At 44.4% G+C, this 16,433-nt stretch overlaps 2 protein-coding genes across 6 annotated transcripts; both read right to left on the bottom strand.

Moving 5' to 3' along the window:
* Positions 1 to 4,153: 4,153 nt before the first annotated feature.
* Positions 4,154 to 5,500, bottom strand: LOC133914882 (uncharacterized). Its single transcript, XM_062357860.1, has 3 exons — positions 5,426 to 5,500; positions 4,638 to 4,967; positions 4,154 to 4,488 (listed from the first exon to the last, which is right to left on the bottom strand). The coding sequence occupies exons 1-3, from the start codon at positions 5,498 to 5,500 to the stop codon at positions 4,426 to 4,428; spliced, it is 468 nt and encodes a 155-aa protein (XP_062213844.1). The 3' UTR covers positions 4,154 to 4,425.
* On the bottom strand, positions 5,424 to 9,281 carry LOC133916917 (silicon efflux transporter LSI2-like). Of its 5 annotated transcripts, none has more exons than XM_062360812.1 (5): positions 9,070 to 9,281; positions 8,376 to 8,711; positions 7,093 to 8,276; positions 6,779 to 6,968; positions 5,424 to 5,940 (listed from the first exon to the last, which is right to left on the bottom strand). In XM_062360812.1, the coding sequence occupies exons 3-5, from the start codon at positions 8,239 to 8,241 to the stop codon at positions 5,672 to 5,674; spliced, it is 1,608 nt and encodes a 535-aa protein (XP_062216796.1). In that variant the 5' UTR covers positions 8,242 to 8,276; positions 8,376 to 8,711; positions 9,070 to 9,281; the 3' UTR covers positions 5,424 to 5,671. The 5 variants fall into 5 exon arrangements, with proteins under 5 accessions (XP_062216796.1, XP_062216795.1, XP_062216797.1 ...); XM_062360811.1 differs by having other exon boundaries at positions 7,093 to 8,291; positions 9,070 to 9,280; XM_062360813.1 differs by having other exon boundaries at positions 7,093 to 8,291; positions 8,376 to 8,485; positions 9,070 to 9,280.
* Positions 9,282 to 16,433: the final 7,152 nt, after the last annotated feature.

Here is a 16,433-nt window from a genome sequence, read left to right as displayed (position 1 = left end):
TTAAACTAGAATATATGTTCCACACTTCCAGCTTCCAGGTTGCAGTATTTGTATATCTAGCTCACCTGTGGTTATCGGTACAATAAAATAGTATTGTCTTGTAAGTTAGATTTGAGTATCTCACAAAGCGAACCTTCTTTTCCCCTCCAATACTGACGTCACTCTACCAAATTACCAGTAGTTATTAGAATTATGTATCCTGGCGCATGTCAAAAACTGAATTGCATATATACACAAAATCGCCGATACACAGCATGAATGCGATGTGTACAATACATCACATCGTACCAAGTGGACTGCACACTGACTTCCTCCAAAAGGAAGAAGAGAGCCAAACTGTGTAGCCCCACAGCCTCCATGATCATGACGCCTGCCGAAACCCTAGTTTAGACTGCCGCCACCACCTCCTCGATCTCATGGTCATGGAGGATTTCTTTCTCACTTTGGCAGGAGCCGAACACAGGAGGCTGATGATGACAACACCACACGAAGCAGCTGCTTCTCCTCCCAGACCGACAGCAAGAAAAGGCCGGGGCACCCAAAGGAGGAACACGAGCGCACTTGCGCTGCCGGGGGCACCTCGCCTCGGATATCCTCAAGATGCCGCCCCCGCTCACGTGGGCGCCGAGGGAAAGTGCACCAAAGTTGCAGCTGGTGGCATCACCCCGGAGAAAGCGCTAATGCTCGCCGCATATCCGTGGGAAGATACCCTTCCCCGTCTACCCACGCTGCGCAAGCACAGCCCCCGGCAGATTGCGCGATCGCGCCCTGATCTCTGCAAGAATTGCATGCATCGCCAAAGATTGAGCTCAGTTCACTACTTCACTTCGACAGAATGACTGACAGGTATGAAAAGCTCGAGCTGTTCCCTTCGGCCGAACAAAGTTTTGGACCAGATCGCGGCTCGTGCAAAGCTGTTGTGGGTTAGTGCAAAACTTCGGTGATTTAGGTAGCAAAGTCTCGCTTCGGCTTTATAAAAAAAGTTTCTGCAAGAAAGCCCCTCCAATCTCAAAGAGTCGGCAATGCTTCCAAATAAAAGCGCCCAATGGGAGCTTCCTCTTCTCCCCCTCTTAACCCACGTATGCCCGGGCAGGGCACGCTAGCTCCATTATCCGCGCGCACACCATGTAAGCCACAAAGATCTAGCTTATGTCATGCATGGTCGCGTGCGTGCTCTTATTTTGGAGCGTGTCGCCGTGTCCCAGCAATGGGTAACTGCGCTCCGGGCGCCTAAAGAGAGTGGGCTCCTGGTCATGGAGGCTACTTCCTTTCTTGAGGAGTGACGGCCATGGCCTCGTCGACAACGACGACCTTTACCTCTCTACTAAGGTAGGGCAACTTGTATCCTTTGGCAAATGTTTCTGATCATCAGGGGGTGTCTCTTGGTTATGGTGGAGATAGGATGATGGATCTTGTGATCTTGGCTATATATATCAGCAAGGGGTTGATGAAGTGGTGTGGTGGTATAACCTTGGTGTTTTGTTTCTTTTAATAATTCGTTGAATAGTGTTGTATTGCTACTCCTTTGTTACCCGGTTCCTCCATGTGCTAATACTGTCATCAATAATATGAATTTGATATATTAAGTTTAATTTGTGTGCAAAGTATGTTGATTTCCTTTGTATAATCTGCATCTATCCATCAATATGTGCGGTTTCCTCTTGTTGTTTTGTTCACCACTTATGTTAATCGTACTTCTTTGTTTTTGCTATTATTCAAGTGCTTGAAACCAACTTATTGTTCGATCGATCACCTTCCCAGGCTATTGGATAAACAATCAGCATCCAACTACTTCTGCCTTGAGGTGGTTGGTGTTGATCCAAATGATTAGGATGTCGATTGAAATTAAGTTGGATTCAAGCACTTGGAAAATAGTCACTCCCATAGTTCTTCGTCGTTGTCAGTTTATCTGGCAAGATACTTTTTGTGTTTCAATTATCCGTATCGTTCAGCATGAACATGTCCAACGTAAGCTCAGCAATCGAGTGAAAATCAGATGCGTAAAACTGAAGTTCATAGATTGTTGGCTCTTCTCTTCTACTGATCTTGATCAAGGGCATGTCCCATGAACCATCTCTCTCTCTCTCTCTCTCTCTCTCTCTCTCTCTCTCTCTCTCTCTCTCTCTCTCTCTCTCTCTCTCTCTCCAGCAGAACGGAAGACATCGAAGAACATTGACAGGAATAGTCTCGTCTTCCTCCTCCGATTTCTATCCTCCCCGCTGCCTTCTCCATTTCCCAGTCCCCTTCCTCTTCTTCCCAGTCTAGAATTGTTGTTGCCTTCCTCGATCTGAAGCTGTATCCCGCACTGTGTACCGAATTGGTTGCTTAATCCACTCACCGAGCTTGTCGATTTGATATGCTCTGTGTGCTGATTTGCTGGTTTGATCAACCGGGATCGTGACCTCTAGTCAATGTTGCTAGCATGCAAGATTGACCCTTTTGTAGGCTTCAAGGACTGGATCGATCATGATCAGGCAACACGTCACGTTGTCGCCCTTGGTGCATCTGAAGGTGAAAAGATGACATGACCGATTCGGTCCAGGGGCCATTTTTGCCTCGGCGTTGAGCTGGTAATTCACTGCAAAAAGGACTTGGCTGATCGAGCGCGTGCACGCAGCTACATGAGCCAGCAGCGGTTCGCGTCCAACAGAGACGATGCCATCGCACATCACCACCCGCGCGCGCATGGTTTCCCACGCCCGATATATACAAAGTCTCGATCGGCGGCAACGCGCGCGGCCGCTGGCCGCTGGTGTTAAGCGTCGGCCGGCCGCCGCGTCGACCTCCGATCTGCCAAGACCATTGGGCTGCTGGCTGGTCGTGCGCGCACTCTTCGTTTGGTGTGTCAACTTGAGCTTCACAATAACACGGTTTGGCGTAGTTTGGAATGTTTTGCACTTGGTCTACAAAGATTTTACTGGGAATCTATTATATTATTAGTGAGTGTTACAAAGAGTATCATGTTCGCTCTCGAGATCACTAAATTATTATATTAATTGGAAAAAAAATATGGAAAAAACAAAGAATCTAAATTACTTATTAGTATGAATATCTAACGGTCTAGATTAAATCAAAAAATCCATATCAAATATGATTAATAAATAGTTAAATTCGGAATTAAAATTATAGAAAATTAGCAATTCGATTTCATACTGTTTAGGAACCAAATATCTAAATAAAGAGTTAAAAAATAAAATAAATAATAATTGAAATTAGGATTAAAATATAAAAAAGGATTCATATCAAATATAGTCTTAGAATAAATAAAAATTAAATAGATAAATAAAAAGTCCAAATAAAATACAATTAATCAAATGTTATTGTGATAAAATATTACAGCGAGACTAACCACCTTGCACAAGTGTATGTATATACATACCTAGCACTCACAGACTTGTATTGGCTATTGAAAGCGCGCGTATGATGCTATTTTTCAGGCTTTCAGCGCAGCTAGGATTTACATGCACCCAAAGCTACCATTAAGGCGCTTGATGCACCAAGATGTAAAATTGCTGCAATGATATGGTGTGTCCATACCCCATATTTGCTGCACTTTCTTAATAAAGGATGAAGGGTACAAGTTGCATGGCTTGAAAGCAGAAACTAGTACTGCATGTGTAGCACATGTACTGATGCACAAGAACTCCAATCCACAAATGAACACAAGCGACGGATGCACGCCTGGGTGCCACTGCATGCAAGTAAAATCTTTTTGTTCGATTCCTACCCGCACTGAAAAGTGCAAGACCTTTAAGCACGGGGTTTCACCCGCTTCAGCATTTGAACATACAGCGACAGAACATGAACACATATTTAACATTCAGTAACACAACAACGACCAAACACTCATCATGTAGCCTGAAACGAGTGGACAATGTATCGCACCGTTAAGAAAGGCACATCATGACAAATCTCAACACCTCGATCAAACTCTGTTCTTCGGAACATACATAACCCGGGCACACAAATCATGCAGTATAGTGTGAGGCCAAAATTGCTGGCTACATATAATGAGAAAAGATACATTTTTTAGACGAAAGATTACTCGGTTTTTATTAAAAGCCAATAAGAAGTTTTAACAACCATACGAAAACCAAACCGAAAGCGAAACAAAAACAAAAGCAAAGCTGGAAGGACCGGCTGAGTGCTGACAGATTAGAGACTACAGCACAAAGCTTAACTCTGCCAACCTAGCAGATCCAGCCCTTAGCTTAGAGTAGACTTTGCCAGCAGGAGACCCTAAGATAAGACTGCAAAGTGAGTCCCGAGCAACCTTGATGTTAACGAAGGACCCAAGAATATGGATCTTCGTATCAGCTATAACAATGCGGGTCCTGGTAGAGTTCTCCATGGCATATTTGGTCTTGCCTCCCGTCCCCGAGAGCCGTCCAATAGCACGTGACAGATGCTCCCCTCGGAGTGTCTTCACATCCTTGATCTCAAACGAATCCACATACAGGTCATCAAGACGTAGCAAGGCAACAGCATCTGCAATGTCAAATCCAAGCGTAAAAGCATGTACAAAGTCCGCGCATTTCTGAAGGTTGCTCACATCCGGTGTGTATTGCCTTGTTTTCAGCTCAACTCTTCTTGCCAGAGATAAAAAAAAAATGGGATCCGAGAATCTCGACACCTACCTTGAGGTTCATGCCATGCGGATGTCGACTTTCATGTGCTCGTAGATGGGCATGTAGATCTACATCCAACACCTCTTCAGCGGCGCGAACCGGTAGCTCAGCGCTGGCACCTTCCGAAACTGGGGCCTCCAGCCGCTCATCTCGCTCGGCATCAGCCGCTCGAACCGCGGCCTCCCCTCGCCACCCGCGGTGTCCACAGCCATCGCGCCAGAGGAGGAGTCTCCCGCCACGGCCGCACTCGTGGTCCTGTCGATTTCCATCTTCTGGGAGCAGCAGAGACGCTTCGTCGTTGACGGCAACGGGAAGAGCAAGGTCTCGGCTCTCGAGAGACTACATCATTATAAATATCACGGTTTTAAATATGTAAATACACTTTTAATATTTAAAAAATATTATTATAAATTTTCTAAAATTAGATTCATATTATTATAATTTTTTTGAAATTAGATCTATACCATTAGAAATCTACTGAAATTGATCATGCCACTACAAATCTTATAGTAGTAAAACTGAGAGACGAAGCAGTCCGAAGCGCTATTGGGCTGAACAGAACAAAAACTAGTACTTGCACAAGCCCAATAAGGTGATGTGCTGCTTGAAATTTGTAGTGGGCCCACCGCTTCGCAGTATGCCAAATTTCACCAATGTTTCGGACGAGTTTCAAAAGCAGAGTTTCGAGTGAGATTCAGTTTCGGAAGCAAAGCACCATGCTTGTTCCAAGATTTCAAAATAAAGTTTCAAGCATATTTCGGCTAAGCATCTGGAACATCAAAAGTGAAACGAGACACCAAAGCATTCTTCTTCATCAGCCCTATTTGCAACCTCCGTTCAGAACTGAAAATGCAGGCTACATGGTCAGCCATCTGCAGCCTGCTCACGGTCCGCTTAGCAGCGACAAATGGGCACAGACGGAGACATACATACACTGATACACACAATTGAGTCACAGGACAAGCCTATTTTACATGTGCTTTCTTATTGGAAGGATTCATCATTCTGCTTCTTGTATACACTATCTTCTGCCGTCAGCTGCTTCAGTAACTGATGACGATGAGCAGCCCGATCGCCGTGACAACGATGGTTGACGGGACCCCGAATCGGAGGTGGCTCCAGAAGGTGAGGTTGTAGCCGAAGAACTGAGCTCGTCTAGCCTGCTCGCAGACTATCAGATTCGCGGCAGAACCCAGGAGCGTGAGGTTCCCAGCCACGGTGCTGACCCATGCAAGTATCAGCCAGGCCTTCCTCTCTGAGTCATGAGAAATCACAGCAGCTGATGCAGCCACTCTTGTGCCGAGCAAAAGAACTGAAAGAAAGAAGTTCAGAAATGTAGAGCAAGGCAGTAAACGAGGCAAGGAAACAAAGCATAATGCAACACGCAGATGCGTCGCTTGAACCACTCTTTTGTTCAGCAGAACAGCCCCAGAATGAATAATGACTGAAATGCATGAATGACGCAAGACAAAGACTATTATCAGTTGGCTTACAACATAACAATAGGGTCTGAACAGGACCACATAAAGAAAAGGGAAAATTACTGAGATGGACTCCTACATAGGAAAAACAGACTAGAACAATTAATTAATCGCATCCCCAAACTTGTAAAACATATGTAGAGGCTAAGAAAGAACATGATGCATGACATCAGGCAACCAAAAAGCTTCACGATTTACTAAATTTTCTCAGTCCGGTACAATATATTGCTGTCTTAATGGGCAAATAGTACCTTCAAACCTTTTTCCTGTGAGAAGAATATAGTCTTTCAAGATTACGTTTCCACAAAAATAGTCTCAGGATTACATGCTTTTTCTGTATAGAAATTACTTTGCTGAGGCATCTGAAAGATATTTCAAGTCTTAATATCAGTGGCACACCACCTATCCTGTGGTCCAACATGAATTGTTGTTGCAATTTAGTTTACTTCTGAATAGACTAATATTTCCAGTTCTTTAATGTAATCATGCTTAGCACATGAAAAATAATAGGCCACAAGACCATATTTAGCGGCAAACTCTCACAGTGCCACATATCAAGGATTTTGTAAATAAAAGAGCATATGTATATAAATGATTAATTTGGCATTGATGGTCATACATCAGCAATTTCCAAGAGTACCCAAAAGAACACCAATTTCGAATATTTACCTGTGGGAACATTTGATGCAACATTTGAAAGTATAAGAATCACCACTGCAAGAAGTGCAACACCTTTGGCACTATCAATTCGTGAATATGGTTCCACTAACTCCCATAGTGTGTTCGGTATGCCAGTTTTGTTGAAGCCATCAACCGTAATAAACATCCCGCAGAAAAAGATCAGCAATGAGTATGACACCTGCCAGTCAGCAGAGTTATAAGAAGATGCTTTCTTAAAAATGTACTAAGAAGATGATCATCATTCAAGCTAGGTAAAAGATCCACCCTTTAAGTGTTAACTGATTAAAAATTAAGGAGCATACCTTCTCAAGACAAGCCTGTGCATCCGTAAAATCAAGTGCCAGAAGAACAAGAGCCGCAGTGATTGCAGTCCAGGACATATTAAGCCCCATTAGAAGTGCAATGAGCATACCAAGAGTTATAAGATAAACAGCTGTTTTCCACACAAGAATTTTCCATCTCTTCTCTGCAACTTCAGTTTCTTTCTCCTTTTCCCCATTTGTGTCTGGAGAGGGTGGCAAGTCCTCTATTATCACACTACGTTGCTGGCTAGCAGTTCTTGTGAACTTCCTTGAGGATGCACCTTCATCTCTCCTATCAGGAACCGTCGAGACCTCTAGCATCTCATGCGACATGCTCGACGCCCGCAGAGACTTGATTGCAAGTTGAATGTCGCCCTCAGAATTGATGCTTCTGCTTCTCAGGTTCTCACTCACACTGGTTCTGACACTGTTGCTCCTGATGATTGGTTCACTTATGATATCCATATCGTCTGGATTCAGAGAGGAGACATGTGACATCCTAGCCGGTGTGAACCGATGTGAGGTAACCTCATCATCGGCAACCACCTCCGGTCCTGTCGGTTGCCCACCCTCCTGATCCTTCTCCACAGACAAGTATTTCCAGAAGTACAAAAGGAGGATAGCAGCATTTGTCAGAACCCCGACAATCATTGCTGGGAAAATTCCCAGCAAGAACTGGCCAAATGAAATCCCACTCTCCACAGCTATGACAAGGTTCTGAGGGTTACCGATCGGCGTCGCAGCAGAGCCGATGTTTGAACTGGTGGCAAGGGCTAGGAGGAAAGGCTGTGGAGGCAGGTTGTTCTGCCTCGCAACCTTGAGGATGAATTCAGTGAGCACAACACAGCATGTGTCATTGGTGAAAAGCGCGCTCGCAAATGCGGACACGATGCAAACTCGGAAGAGCAGGTCCTTGCTGCCTCTGCTCTTCCACGAGAGCAGGTTGCCAAGGTACTTAAACATGTCAGCCCTCTCAAGGAAGATGCTGACGACCATTGTCCCGAAGAGCAGGCCGATGATCGGGAGGTCAATCGCAGCATATGCGTCCTCCGGTGATATGACACGGAACAGGACCATTAGCATAGCACCAAGGAGGGACCCAGCCGTCCGTCCAACGGGCATGAACGGGACGGTGGGGAAGACGGCCATCACCCAGAAAATCCCAAAGGCGACACATCCCAGCACTACTTTGGAGGTCCCTGCCAACGCCATATTAGCAAATTCTCTCTTCTGCTACAACTAAAACTCTAACAATTGCACTTCAAGAACCTGTCACAACTCACAAAGTAAAGACAGTACAGAACAACCCCCAATATCAAGGCCGTTCAGACTAAGTTCACGAGAAGGATCATGTTGGAATCAACCACCTCCATGCCCAACTTAACTTAAGATCCTGCAAAATTGCAGCAAACAAACAAAGATTGCACATCAACCCAAAGCTAAAAGGTGGGATATTTAGCAAAAATAAAAGGAAAGCAAAGAAATATGCAAAGATCCTTAATAAAAAATGTTTCTTGATCCCTTAAACTAAAACGAATTAGCGAGAAACGGTGTTAGACTGCATGAAAACGGGGGGGCACATTGATATCAAGCACCACCACGCCTACTCACGGTGTATCCTGCAACAATTCAAACGAGAAAAGAGCCTTTATCAATATAAAAGTTTTCACACGGTTCACCAATCCAAATAAAGCCAAAAAGATCCCAAGATTTTGGGCAGGTGCTACTGCTAGAATAAGCCGGTTGGCAAACCCCTACAAGCCCAAACAAGATTGTTCCTAACTCTGGGCTTGTAGTCCAGATCAGAAATTTGTTTGTGCAGGGATCAGATCCAAGCTTACCAGCGATGAAAACTCCAGCGCAACTTCATCATGCACTGGTGCCGAGGTCGAACGGGTATTTAATTTGTGTGCTACGCTACGATCGGATTATTATCAATTTATCAGAGAAAATTAACATGGGCGCGGGACTGCTCACCTCGGAGTAGGGGAGTGGAGACTGGATAGTCCACAGTGCTGTGGCGAGAGACGCAAGAGCGAGGAGAAGGAGGAGGACTAGGTGGTGGTGGATTGGTGGAGTGGAAGCGGAAGCAGAAGTCGAGTGGAGGCGAGAATAAAGTGGAGGTGCAGTGGGGGTGGCTAAATAGGGCGCCATGGCAGCGATGCTGGGGAGGGCGCAGGCCAGTGAGTGCCTCAGCTTTCACGGATGAGGAATAAGGTGACTTGGGTCAGGCGGGCCCACAGGTGGGGTTGCCTCCTAGGACGGTATTTTACTATGTGCACACCAGTGGAAATCCTAATTTTTTTTAGGTTGGAGTTGGGGTATCATTATCGGATCCAAAGCTACCAAATAAACAAATTTATCATCTTCCTTTTCTTTCTTATCTTCTTTTTTCTCTTCCATACCTAAAAGTAGAAGAGGGAGGGGGCTTTGAGGGGCTCATAAATACATCCAGGGTAGTGGGCTTAGCCTCTCTACCCCTGTGGTGGATCTCTGGGTAGTAGGTAGTTAGGGCAACTCTAACATATGTCAAAAACAATCTCAATAGCTAATTTTAGGTATATGAACAAAAAAAACTCCTCAAATAGAAACCCAAAATGTTTAAAAAATAGCTATACCTAAAAAACACCTCTGAACTCGCACGATGTAACGAACCCCGATCAGACTCCCAATCAGCGAAATTCTCGATCTCGCGCTCATCCCACGCTTCGTGTGCCTCCTTCGCATGCCACCGCTGGTTCCCATGCCGCCCGTAGTAGAGCGCTCGCCAATGGGACAGCTGCTTCACATGCCCTTCGCAGCCCGGCGAGGGCGTCGTTTGGTGCTCGGTGGTGGGCAGCTGCAGCACTTGTCGGGCGAGGGTGGCGGAAAGATTGGCTAGGAGGAGGCAACGACTTCCCTTTGATTCATGTGCAATTCTTGCAGTTCCTTAGAGTTCATGGACAGCAACTACGTCACGAACCTGCTGATGGGCGTCGCTGCATCTGCTCCGGTGCTCGACTTTGGCACACTGGATGATGGGTCTTGGAGACGCTTTGCGGCGACAGTGGTGCCAACATGTTCGGGGTGTGCGTCCCTGGAGCGGTCGTCGGTGCCCGACTCAGTGTGGACGCACGCGAGGGATGGCGGGAATGCCAGGAAGAGGAAGGCGCGGCTAGAGCCAGCGGTAGGAAGGGCGATGAGGCCTGCTTGGCAAGGTGTGGGAACGAGGAGCGCAGAGAGGGTTCTGCCATGGTCTAGCTTTCTAGTTCATAATGTGTTGGTCTCATTCTAAATTCTGGTTTGGCAAGTGGGGGAGGCAAAGGGGTCGGATGGGAAGAGGTGCAAAGTGGGCGACGACGAGAGCCTCGTGAAGCCGAAGGTGGAGGAGGCGACGACGAGTGATAGCTTGTTTCCTATTTTCAATCGCTGCGACAGCAAGTTGAGGTGAGGATGCCACTTACATTTGGTTGCATCACACGGTCGTAGCTCAAAATTCTGATATTTTTTCTGTTCATTACACTTTTAGTTATTGTCCATGAAGCTCGCGACCATGAATCCGCAACTTGACTTCAGCAACCTGTCTACACTCTTAAACAAAGATGTGAGCTTGAATTATCCCATTTATGGTGCTCCAGATCTATGAAACAATTCTCCCTAAAATATTATTTCCTCGGTAACAATCAGTGCTCTCAAGTTTGTTAGACATGTCTCTACCTCACACAACAATTTGCTTTTCAGAAGCAGGTGACTAATTATCGATATGGTGTGATTGATGTAGGTCAGTTACAAGCTGATCATATAAAGATCAAGTTCTAATCCTTGGTAATATCCGGTTTTGATATTTTAGTATGTAGGGAGTATGAAGACCTGTGGCCAGTGAAGTCCTAAGCTAACTGTCATTAGACTTTAGGTCTGAGAACTGATTAATTTTATGATATGCTAGATGTACGACAATTTGATTCTTCTTATAGAGATCATATCGATCTCACAAAATTAAAGTAGATCGTGTAATATATACGGTGTAAATATTATAAGCACCATTTTCTAAAGTTCTAATATGTAAGATTTGACTGGTATTAGAATGACACCATGGTGCAAATCCTATAGATTGCTATAGGTCATAAATATTTTTACTATAGCGTGTGGGTGTTGTAATTCAATTTACTCTAGTTGCGTTGTCTATGTCCGAATTGTAACTATTGTTATCATAACTTGAATGGTAACTGCGCTCATAGTGCACCTGCTAATGTTGTAACTAGAGTTACGCTGCTCATACCCGAGTTGTAACTATTATTACCATGATTTAAATGGTAACTACGATCACAGTGCACCTGTCAGTGTCGTAACTAGAGTTACGTTGCTCATGCTCGAGTTGTAACTATTGTTACCATGACTTTAATGGTAACTGTTATTGATATTTATATGTTTAAAAATAGTTGTTGAAAATACTACGGTTTGAATTGTAACCATTTAAAAATATAGTCGTTGGGATATAGGAAGTTAGATATTGAGAGTTTATTAGAGAGTAAAACCATATTGAGAAATAATCTTATTAGGAAGGCTCCCTATATGAGATTTTTGGAAGTGACTTTTTAGGAGTTTATTGGAGATACCCTTAGGTCATATCTTGTTTATTTTCAAAGCTTAGACTACAAACAAAACAATATCAGTTTGTTTGGACGGTTACATCGGACCATGTTATTACTTAGGAATGTTGGGTCTGACTAATCATTTTATTAAATCGTGGACCAAAATGTGGTCACCATATAAGTGACAAATAGGTTCAGATTTTGTTGAGGTAATTTCATGGAATTTCCTGCTTGTGTATTGGAAAGCTCATCCCAATAAGTTTTAACAAGTATGCCTTTGAAAAGAATAGCCCATTCGTAAGAATCAAATTATTTTTTAGCACAAACAAGCGGCCAGTCGGTGTGCTAGCAGCCAGTCAAGAGTTTGATTCTCGACCAACTCCCAACCTCACACTCACGCCCAGGTTTAGCCCGGGTTATTGGCTTTCTTTCGATCAGCCTCAAGCGTATGTGGTTTGCAAGAGAAATACAACGTGCTCGTCGCTTGCGGAGCCAAATGCAGGCTCCGTTGATCTTTTTAGTAGATATGTGTAGGTTGTAAATCTAGAATATGTGTGAATGTATATCTATAGAGTGTGATATAAGTTTATATTCTACAACTTATATCATATTCTTAGGCTAAAAAAATCATTTTTTTAGCATAAAGGAGCGCGTTATTGGTCGGTGTCCTTCGGAGTAGAGCTAGCATTTTTCACATGCTAGTGAACCCCTTATCCGATCTGTGGTACCATGATTTTGATGTCGCTGATCTGGATTTTGCGCGTTGGAATTTGGGACGTTTCCGGCGGCCAGCTGACTGATGTCGCCTGTTTCTTCAGATCCAAGAAACGCATCCGGTTCAAGCGACAAAACCAGAGGGCAGCTATCAATCTCGATTGCTTTGATGGATATATCTTGGAACAAACAGGGGCGTATCGTGGAACACATAGGGGTAGATCCACCGTGGGGCAGGCTACTTTACCCCTTGGGCACACAGGAGAACCCTGAATTTTTGGTAGAGAGAAAGAAGAGGAGTAGAAAGAACAAGATAAAGATCATTTTTATTTGGTGGTTCTGAATCTGCTATTTGGAATAAATGTATAATCTTTTCAGGAGAACAAATTAAAAGAACAGTTTAGATTTGAGGTTTGATGCTTAGGTACATAGTACTAAGAGACAATGTTTTAGTGATCAATCCCATTCCGTCGAAAATTTTGGATATAATCATTTTGGATATTTTTATCTCATTATTTTGGGTTGTCAAACTAGGGTTTTTCTTGGAACCCAGTAATATCAAATGACACAATAGAACTGGTGAATAACTCTAGCCTTCGAAACATGAGCTTAATATGTAATCTAGGCTAGCTGGCAGGGGCGATGCCAAGTACAACTACGGTGGTGCACATGTACCAGATTAAAACAATATTTAAGTAGTAATTAGTTTATAATGATCACTATATTACTTTAAAATTGTATATATTACTAAATGTACTATAATATGGTGTATACCGTCAATTTGTTTCTAACTTTGCTCCTGCTAGCTCGTCTTTTGCTTATTAACAGGGGATTGGTTGTCAGGTTTGTTGCTTTTATCTTCTTCTCTTTTATTATGCGGGAGGTTTGTTGCTATGGGTGACATCAGGTGTGATAAGCTCTTGATTAAAGGTCCACCAAGACCCACTACAGTATACGGTACTCACTCAGATGCTGCCTGCTCGCCAGAGCTGACTTGGTGAGGCTTTGCAATCACGACCAAATGACACAGGACTGAGCCACGTGTCAAAACACCTGTGGACACAGCTACAGATTAGATGAACGCGAAAGTTTCTCTTTCTAATGACCGGCCAATAATTGAGTAATATATACGTATGTGTTAATCAGAGCACAGAGCCTAATTGGCCTAAAAAAGAGAGAGGGCACAAAGCCTAGTGGAACACTGTTGGAAGTGCCAAGTGCTAACCTCGTGAAGACAGCACTGACTATCAAGGCCCTGAATGATAGAAATAAATCTTATAGGATTCTATAAAAAAAACTCATATAAGATCTTATCTATGTTATCTATTATGTGATTTAATGATCGTGCTGAAGAGGAAAGAAAAAAAATAGATGCATATCATTATAAAGAAGAGAGTCTTTCGTAGAACAGAGTCTTATAGAATTTGTTTTCGTGAATGACACATGTGATTGCAGTCATATTGTGATTTTCTCCATATAATTGGCTCTAGTCATGTCAGTAAACCTATATCACCAATGTCCAGCAACCTTCTAATCAGAGGTCTCCTAGCTCGCTTAGGAAGGCGACGTCGAATTTAATTTCCTGCCGCGTCATTTGATCCCAGCAGAGGCAAGACAACTCATGCGACGTCTCATGGGCGTAACGACATCGGACCGGGACGATTCACCTACAAATACAGCTAGTCTTGTCACCGTTTGATCACATCGATTCAACGATATCCAACCGTGAAGAGGAGGAAGAAAAGATGAGGAAGAATGATCCTGGATCCGTTACTGACTCCAACTGATACCCGTGTCCGCTCAATCATATTACTCATGTGATGAAAGAGGGGAAGGGAAGATCTTCTGCACCCACCGGCTTTTGGCCGGAGTTGACAAATTACGCATTTTGGAGATACGATCGTGTCAGGTTTTTCCTCACCGTCTCTTTGCGAGCTATAAAAGTGATCGGTGCAGTTTCAAGGAACAGGCATAAAAAAGGGTCGTTTTGTCAACTTCTTTCAGGGATAGGCAGAAATCTGCCTGTCACGGTTCTAGCCAAGGCACATCGATGCATTATTTTCCTCGAAAGCTGAGCACGGTCTCAAAACTCCACCTACCAGTAACTCGTGTTGACAAAAATGTAGTTCATATTGTGATAGTGTTTGGCTGGTGAGTGATGTTGAATTTGGTGCTATGGCACGTGCGGTTGATGTTGAATTTTTTTTAGAAATCATTCAAGCTAATTTGTCATGACTTTTTTTTTCCCAGATGAATTTGTCATGGAATTGGCTCAACGTGCTAGCGAAACATTGCCCAATTTGGGTGGCCAAGGCATTGATTTATGGCATATTTATTTCAGCGGTAGATTATAAAAAGTAGCTTATGGCTCGGTTTGTTTCTGCTTACGAGCAGTTTCTGTTTCTCAGAAAAGTTGATAAACTAAAACAAACGTCAAACGTATTGCTGAGCTATGACTTTTCTAATAAGCTGATTTCTATTAAAATAAACTAAAAATTAATAAACTGGTTGAAATCAGCTTTTTTGAAAAATGATGTGTTAAAAGCTAAAAATTAAAACCATAAACTAATCGTTTTTCTTAGAAGCAATAAACAGTTTTTTAGATAAGCAAATTTTCAGAAAACAAATCCATAAGTTCGAGTTGTACCAAATAGGGTATATAGATTGTGAATTGTGATAGTTTAAATTGTTATAATCTATTGTAAAAGCTAGTAACTGTTTAACAACTTAGATTATGAAATATGTGGTTTGCTTCTTTTAAATATCAATAGTCTGTAATGCCCTCGGTTATTTTGAGTAACATATTTATTCTCTTATAATACATTTATTTTAAAACATAAAAAAATATAAATAAAATTTAAACAATACATAATTCACGCAAAATTGAATATTTGTCTATAGCAAACAAAGCATTAGCTGCTCTCTCTCTCTCTCTCCATCTTCTCTCTCAGCTGCAAGCAGCAGCACACCTTCCTCTGCCATTTTTCCCCTCCAGAGCTGCAGCAGCACTGAGCTGATCCTACTCACCATCTCCGTCCAGTTGTTGGCCTTCCCATTGCCCAGAGCTCCGCCACTGCTCTCCTCTGCTCTCTCCCTCACTTTCCTCCCCAGCCGAGCATACATCGCACAGGGAGAACACATCACCAAGCAGCACGCCACCACCTCGTCGAGCTTCCTGCTGCTCCACCCCTCCTCTGACCAAGCCAGCCGCTCGGTGAGCTCCCTCCTGTCACGGTGAGGCTCGCAGCCGCCCTCGCTCCTCTCTCCCTCCCCCTCGTTTTTCCTCTCACAACCAAGCACCATTGAGCAGGACACCACCATTGCAGCACCCCGAGCTCAAATCCGAAGCCAACAAGCACAGATCTGCCCAACCAAGCCCCAAATCGCGTTTTGGAAGGTCGTTCGGAGCTTTCCCCGCTGAATGCCGGGACACTGCGCCGGAGATGCCGTCCTTGAACGCGATGGCAGCCGCGCTCGGGCCCGACGACCCAGCGCCACACGCCGTGGCCACGAACTCGCCGGGGACGGGTGCAGTCGCGCCGGGAGTCGCCCGGGTGTGCGCAGCCGCCTTCTCCGCCAAATCCAATTCCGGCGCGTCGGAGATTGACCTCGCGCCACAAGCCGCGGCCATGAAGGCGGTGGCGGTGGACCTCGCGACACCACTCGCGCCGGGGAGTGGGAGATGCGCGCCGGGAGCCGCCGATCCGTGCGCTGCCGCGTCGAAGACCTCTGCCGGATCCCAATCCGCGGCGCCGGAGAGGCCGTCCATCTCAGGCCGGGGGCGCTAAGGTTTCGAGGTGTTGCGGAAGAGAGAGAGAGGAGTTGCGGGTGTGAGGCGAACCGAGCTCGGGAAAGAGGAAGAAAGCGTTTCGATCGATAACTTCATCGATGGCACTGGCGGGTTTTACCTCCTAACTTGAGGGGGACTCTCGTTTGCACCCTCCACAGAATCTATAAAATCTCCTCAAACGTGGATTACGGATTTAGCCATAATCCGAGTCTGGATGGTGAAAATCCGATTCCATAATCTGGTAGTTTGTTTACGCAATCGGATTG

This window comes from Phragmites australis, chromosome 4, assembly GCF_958298935.1.
Source record: "Phragmites australis chromosome 4, lpPhrAust1.1, whole genome shotgun sequence".
NCBI lineage: Eukaryota > Viridiplantae > Streptophyta > Magnoliopsida > Poales > Poaceae > Phragmites > Phragmites australis.
Note: the sequence above shows the minus strand (reverse complement) of the source record. Positions and strands in the feature narration are given on the sequence as shown.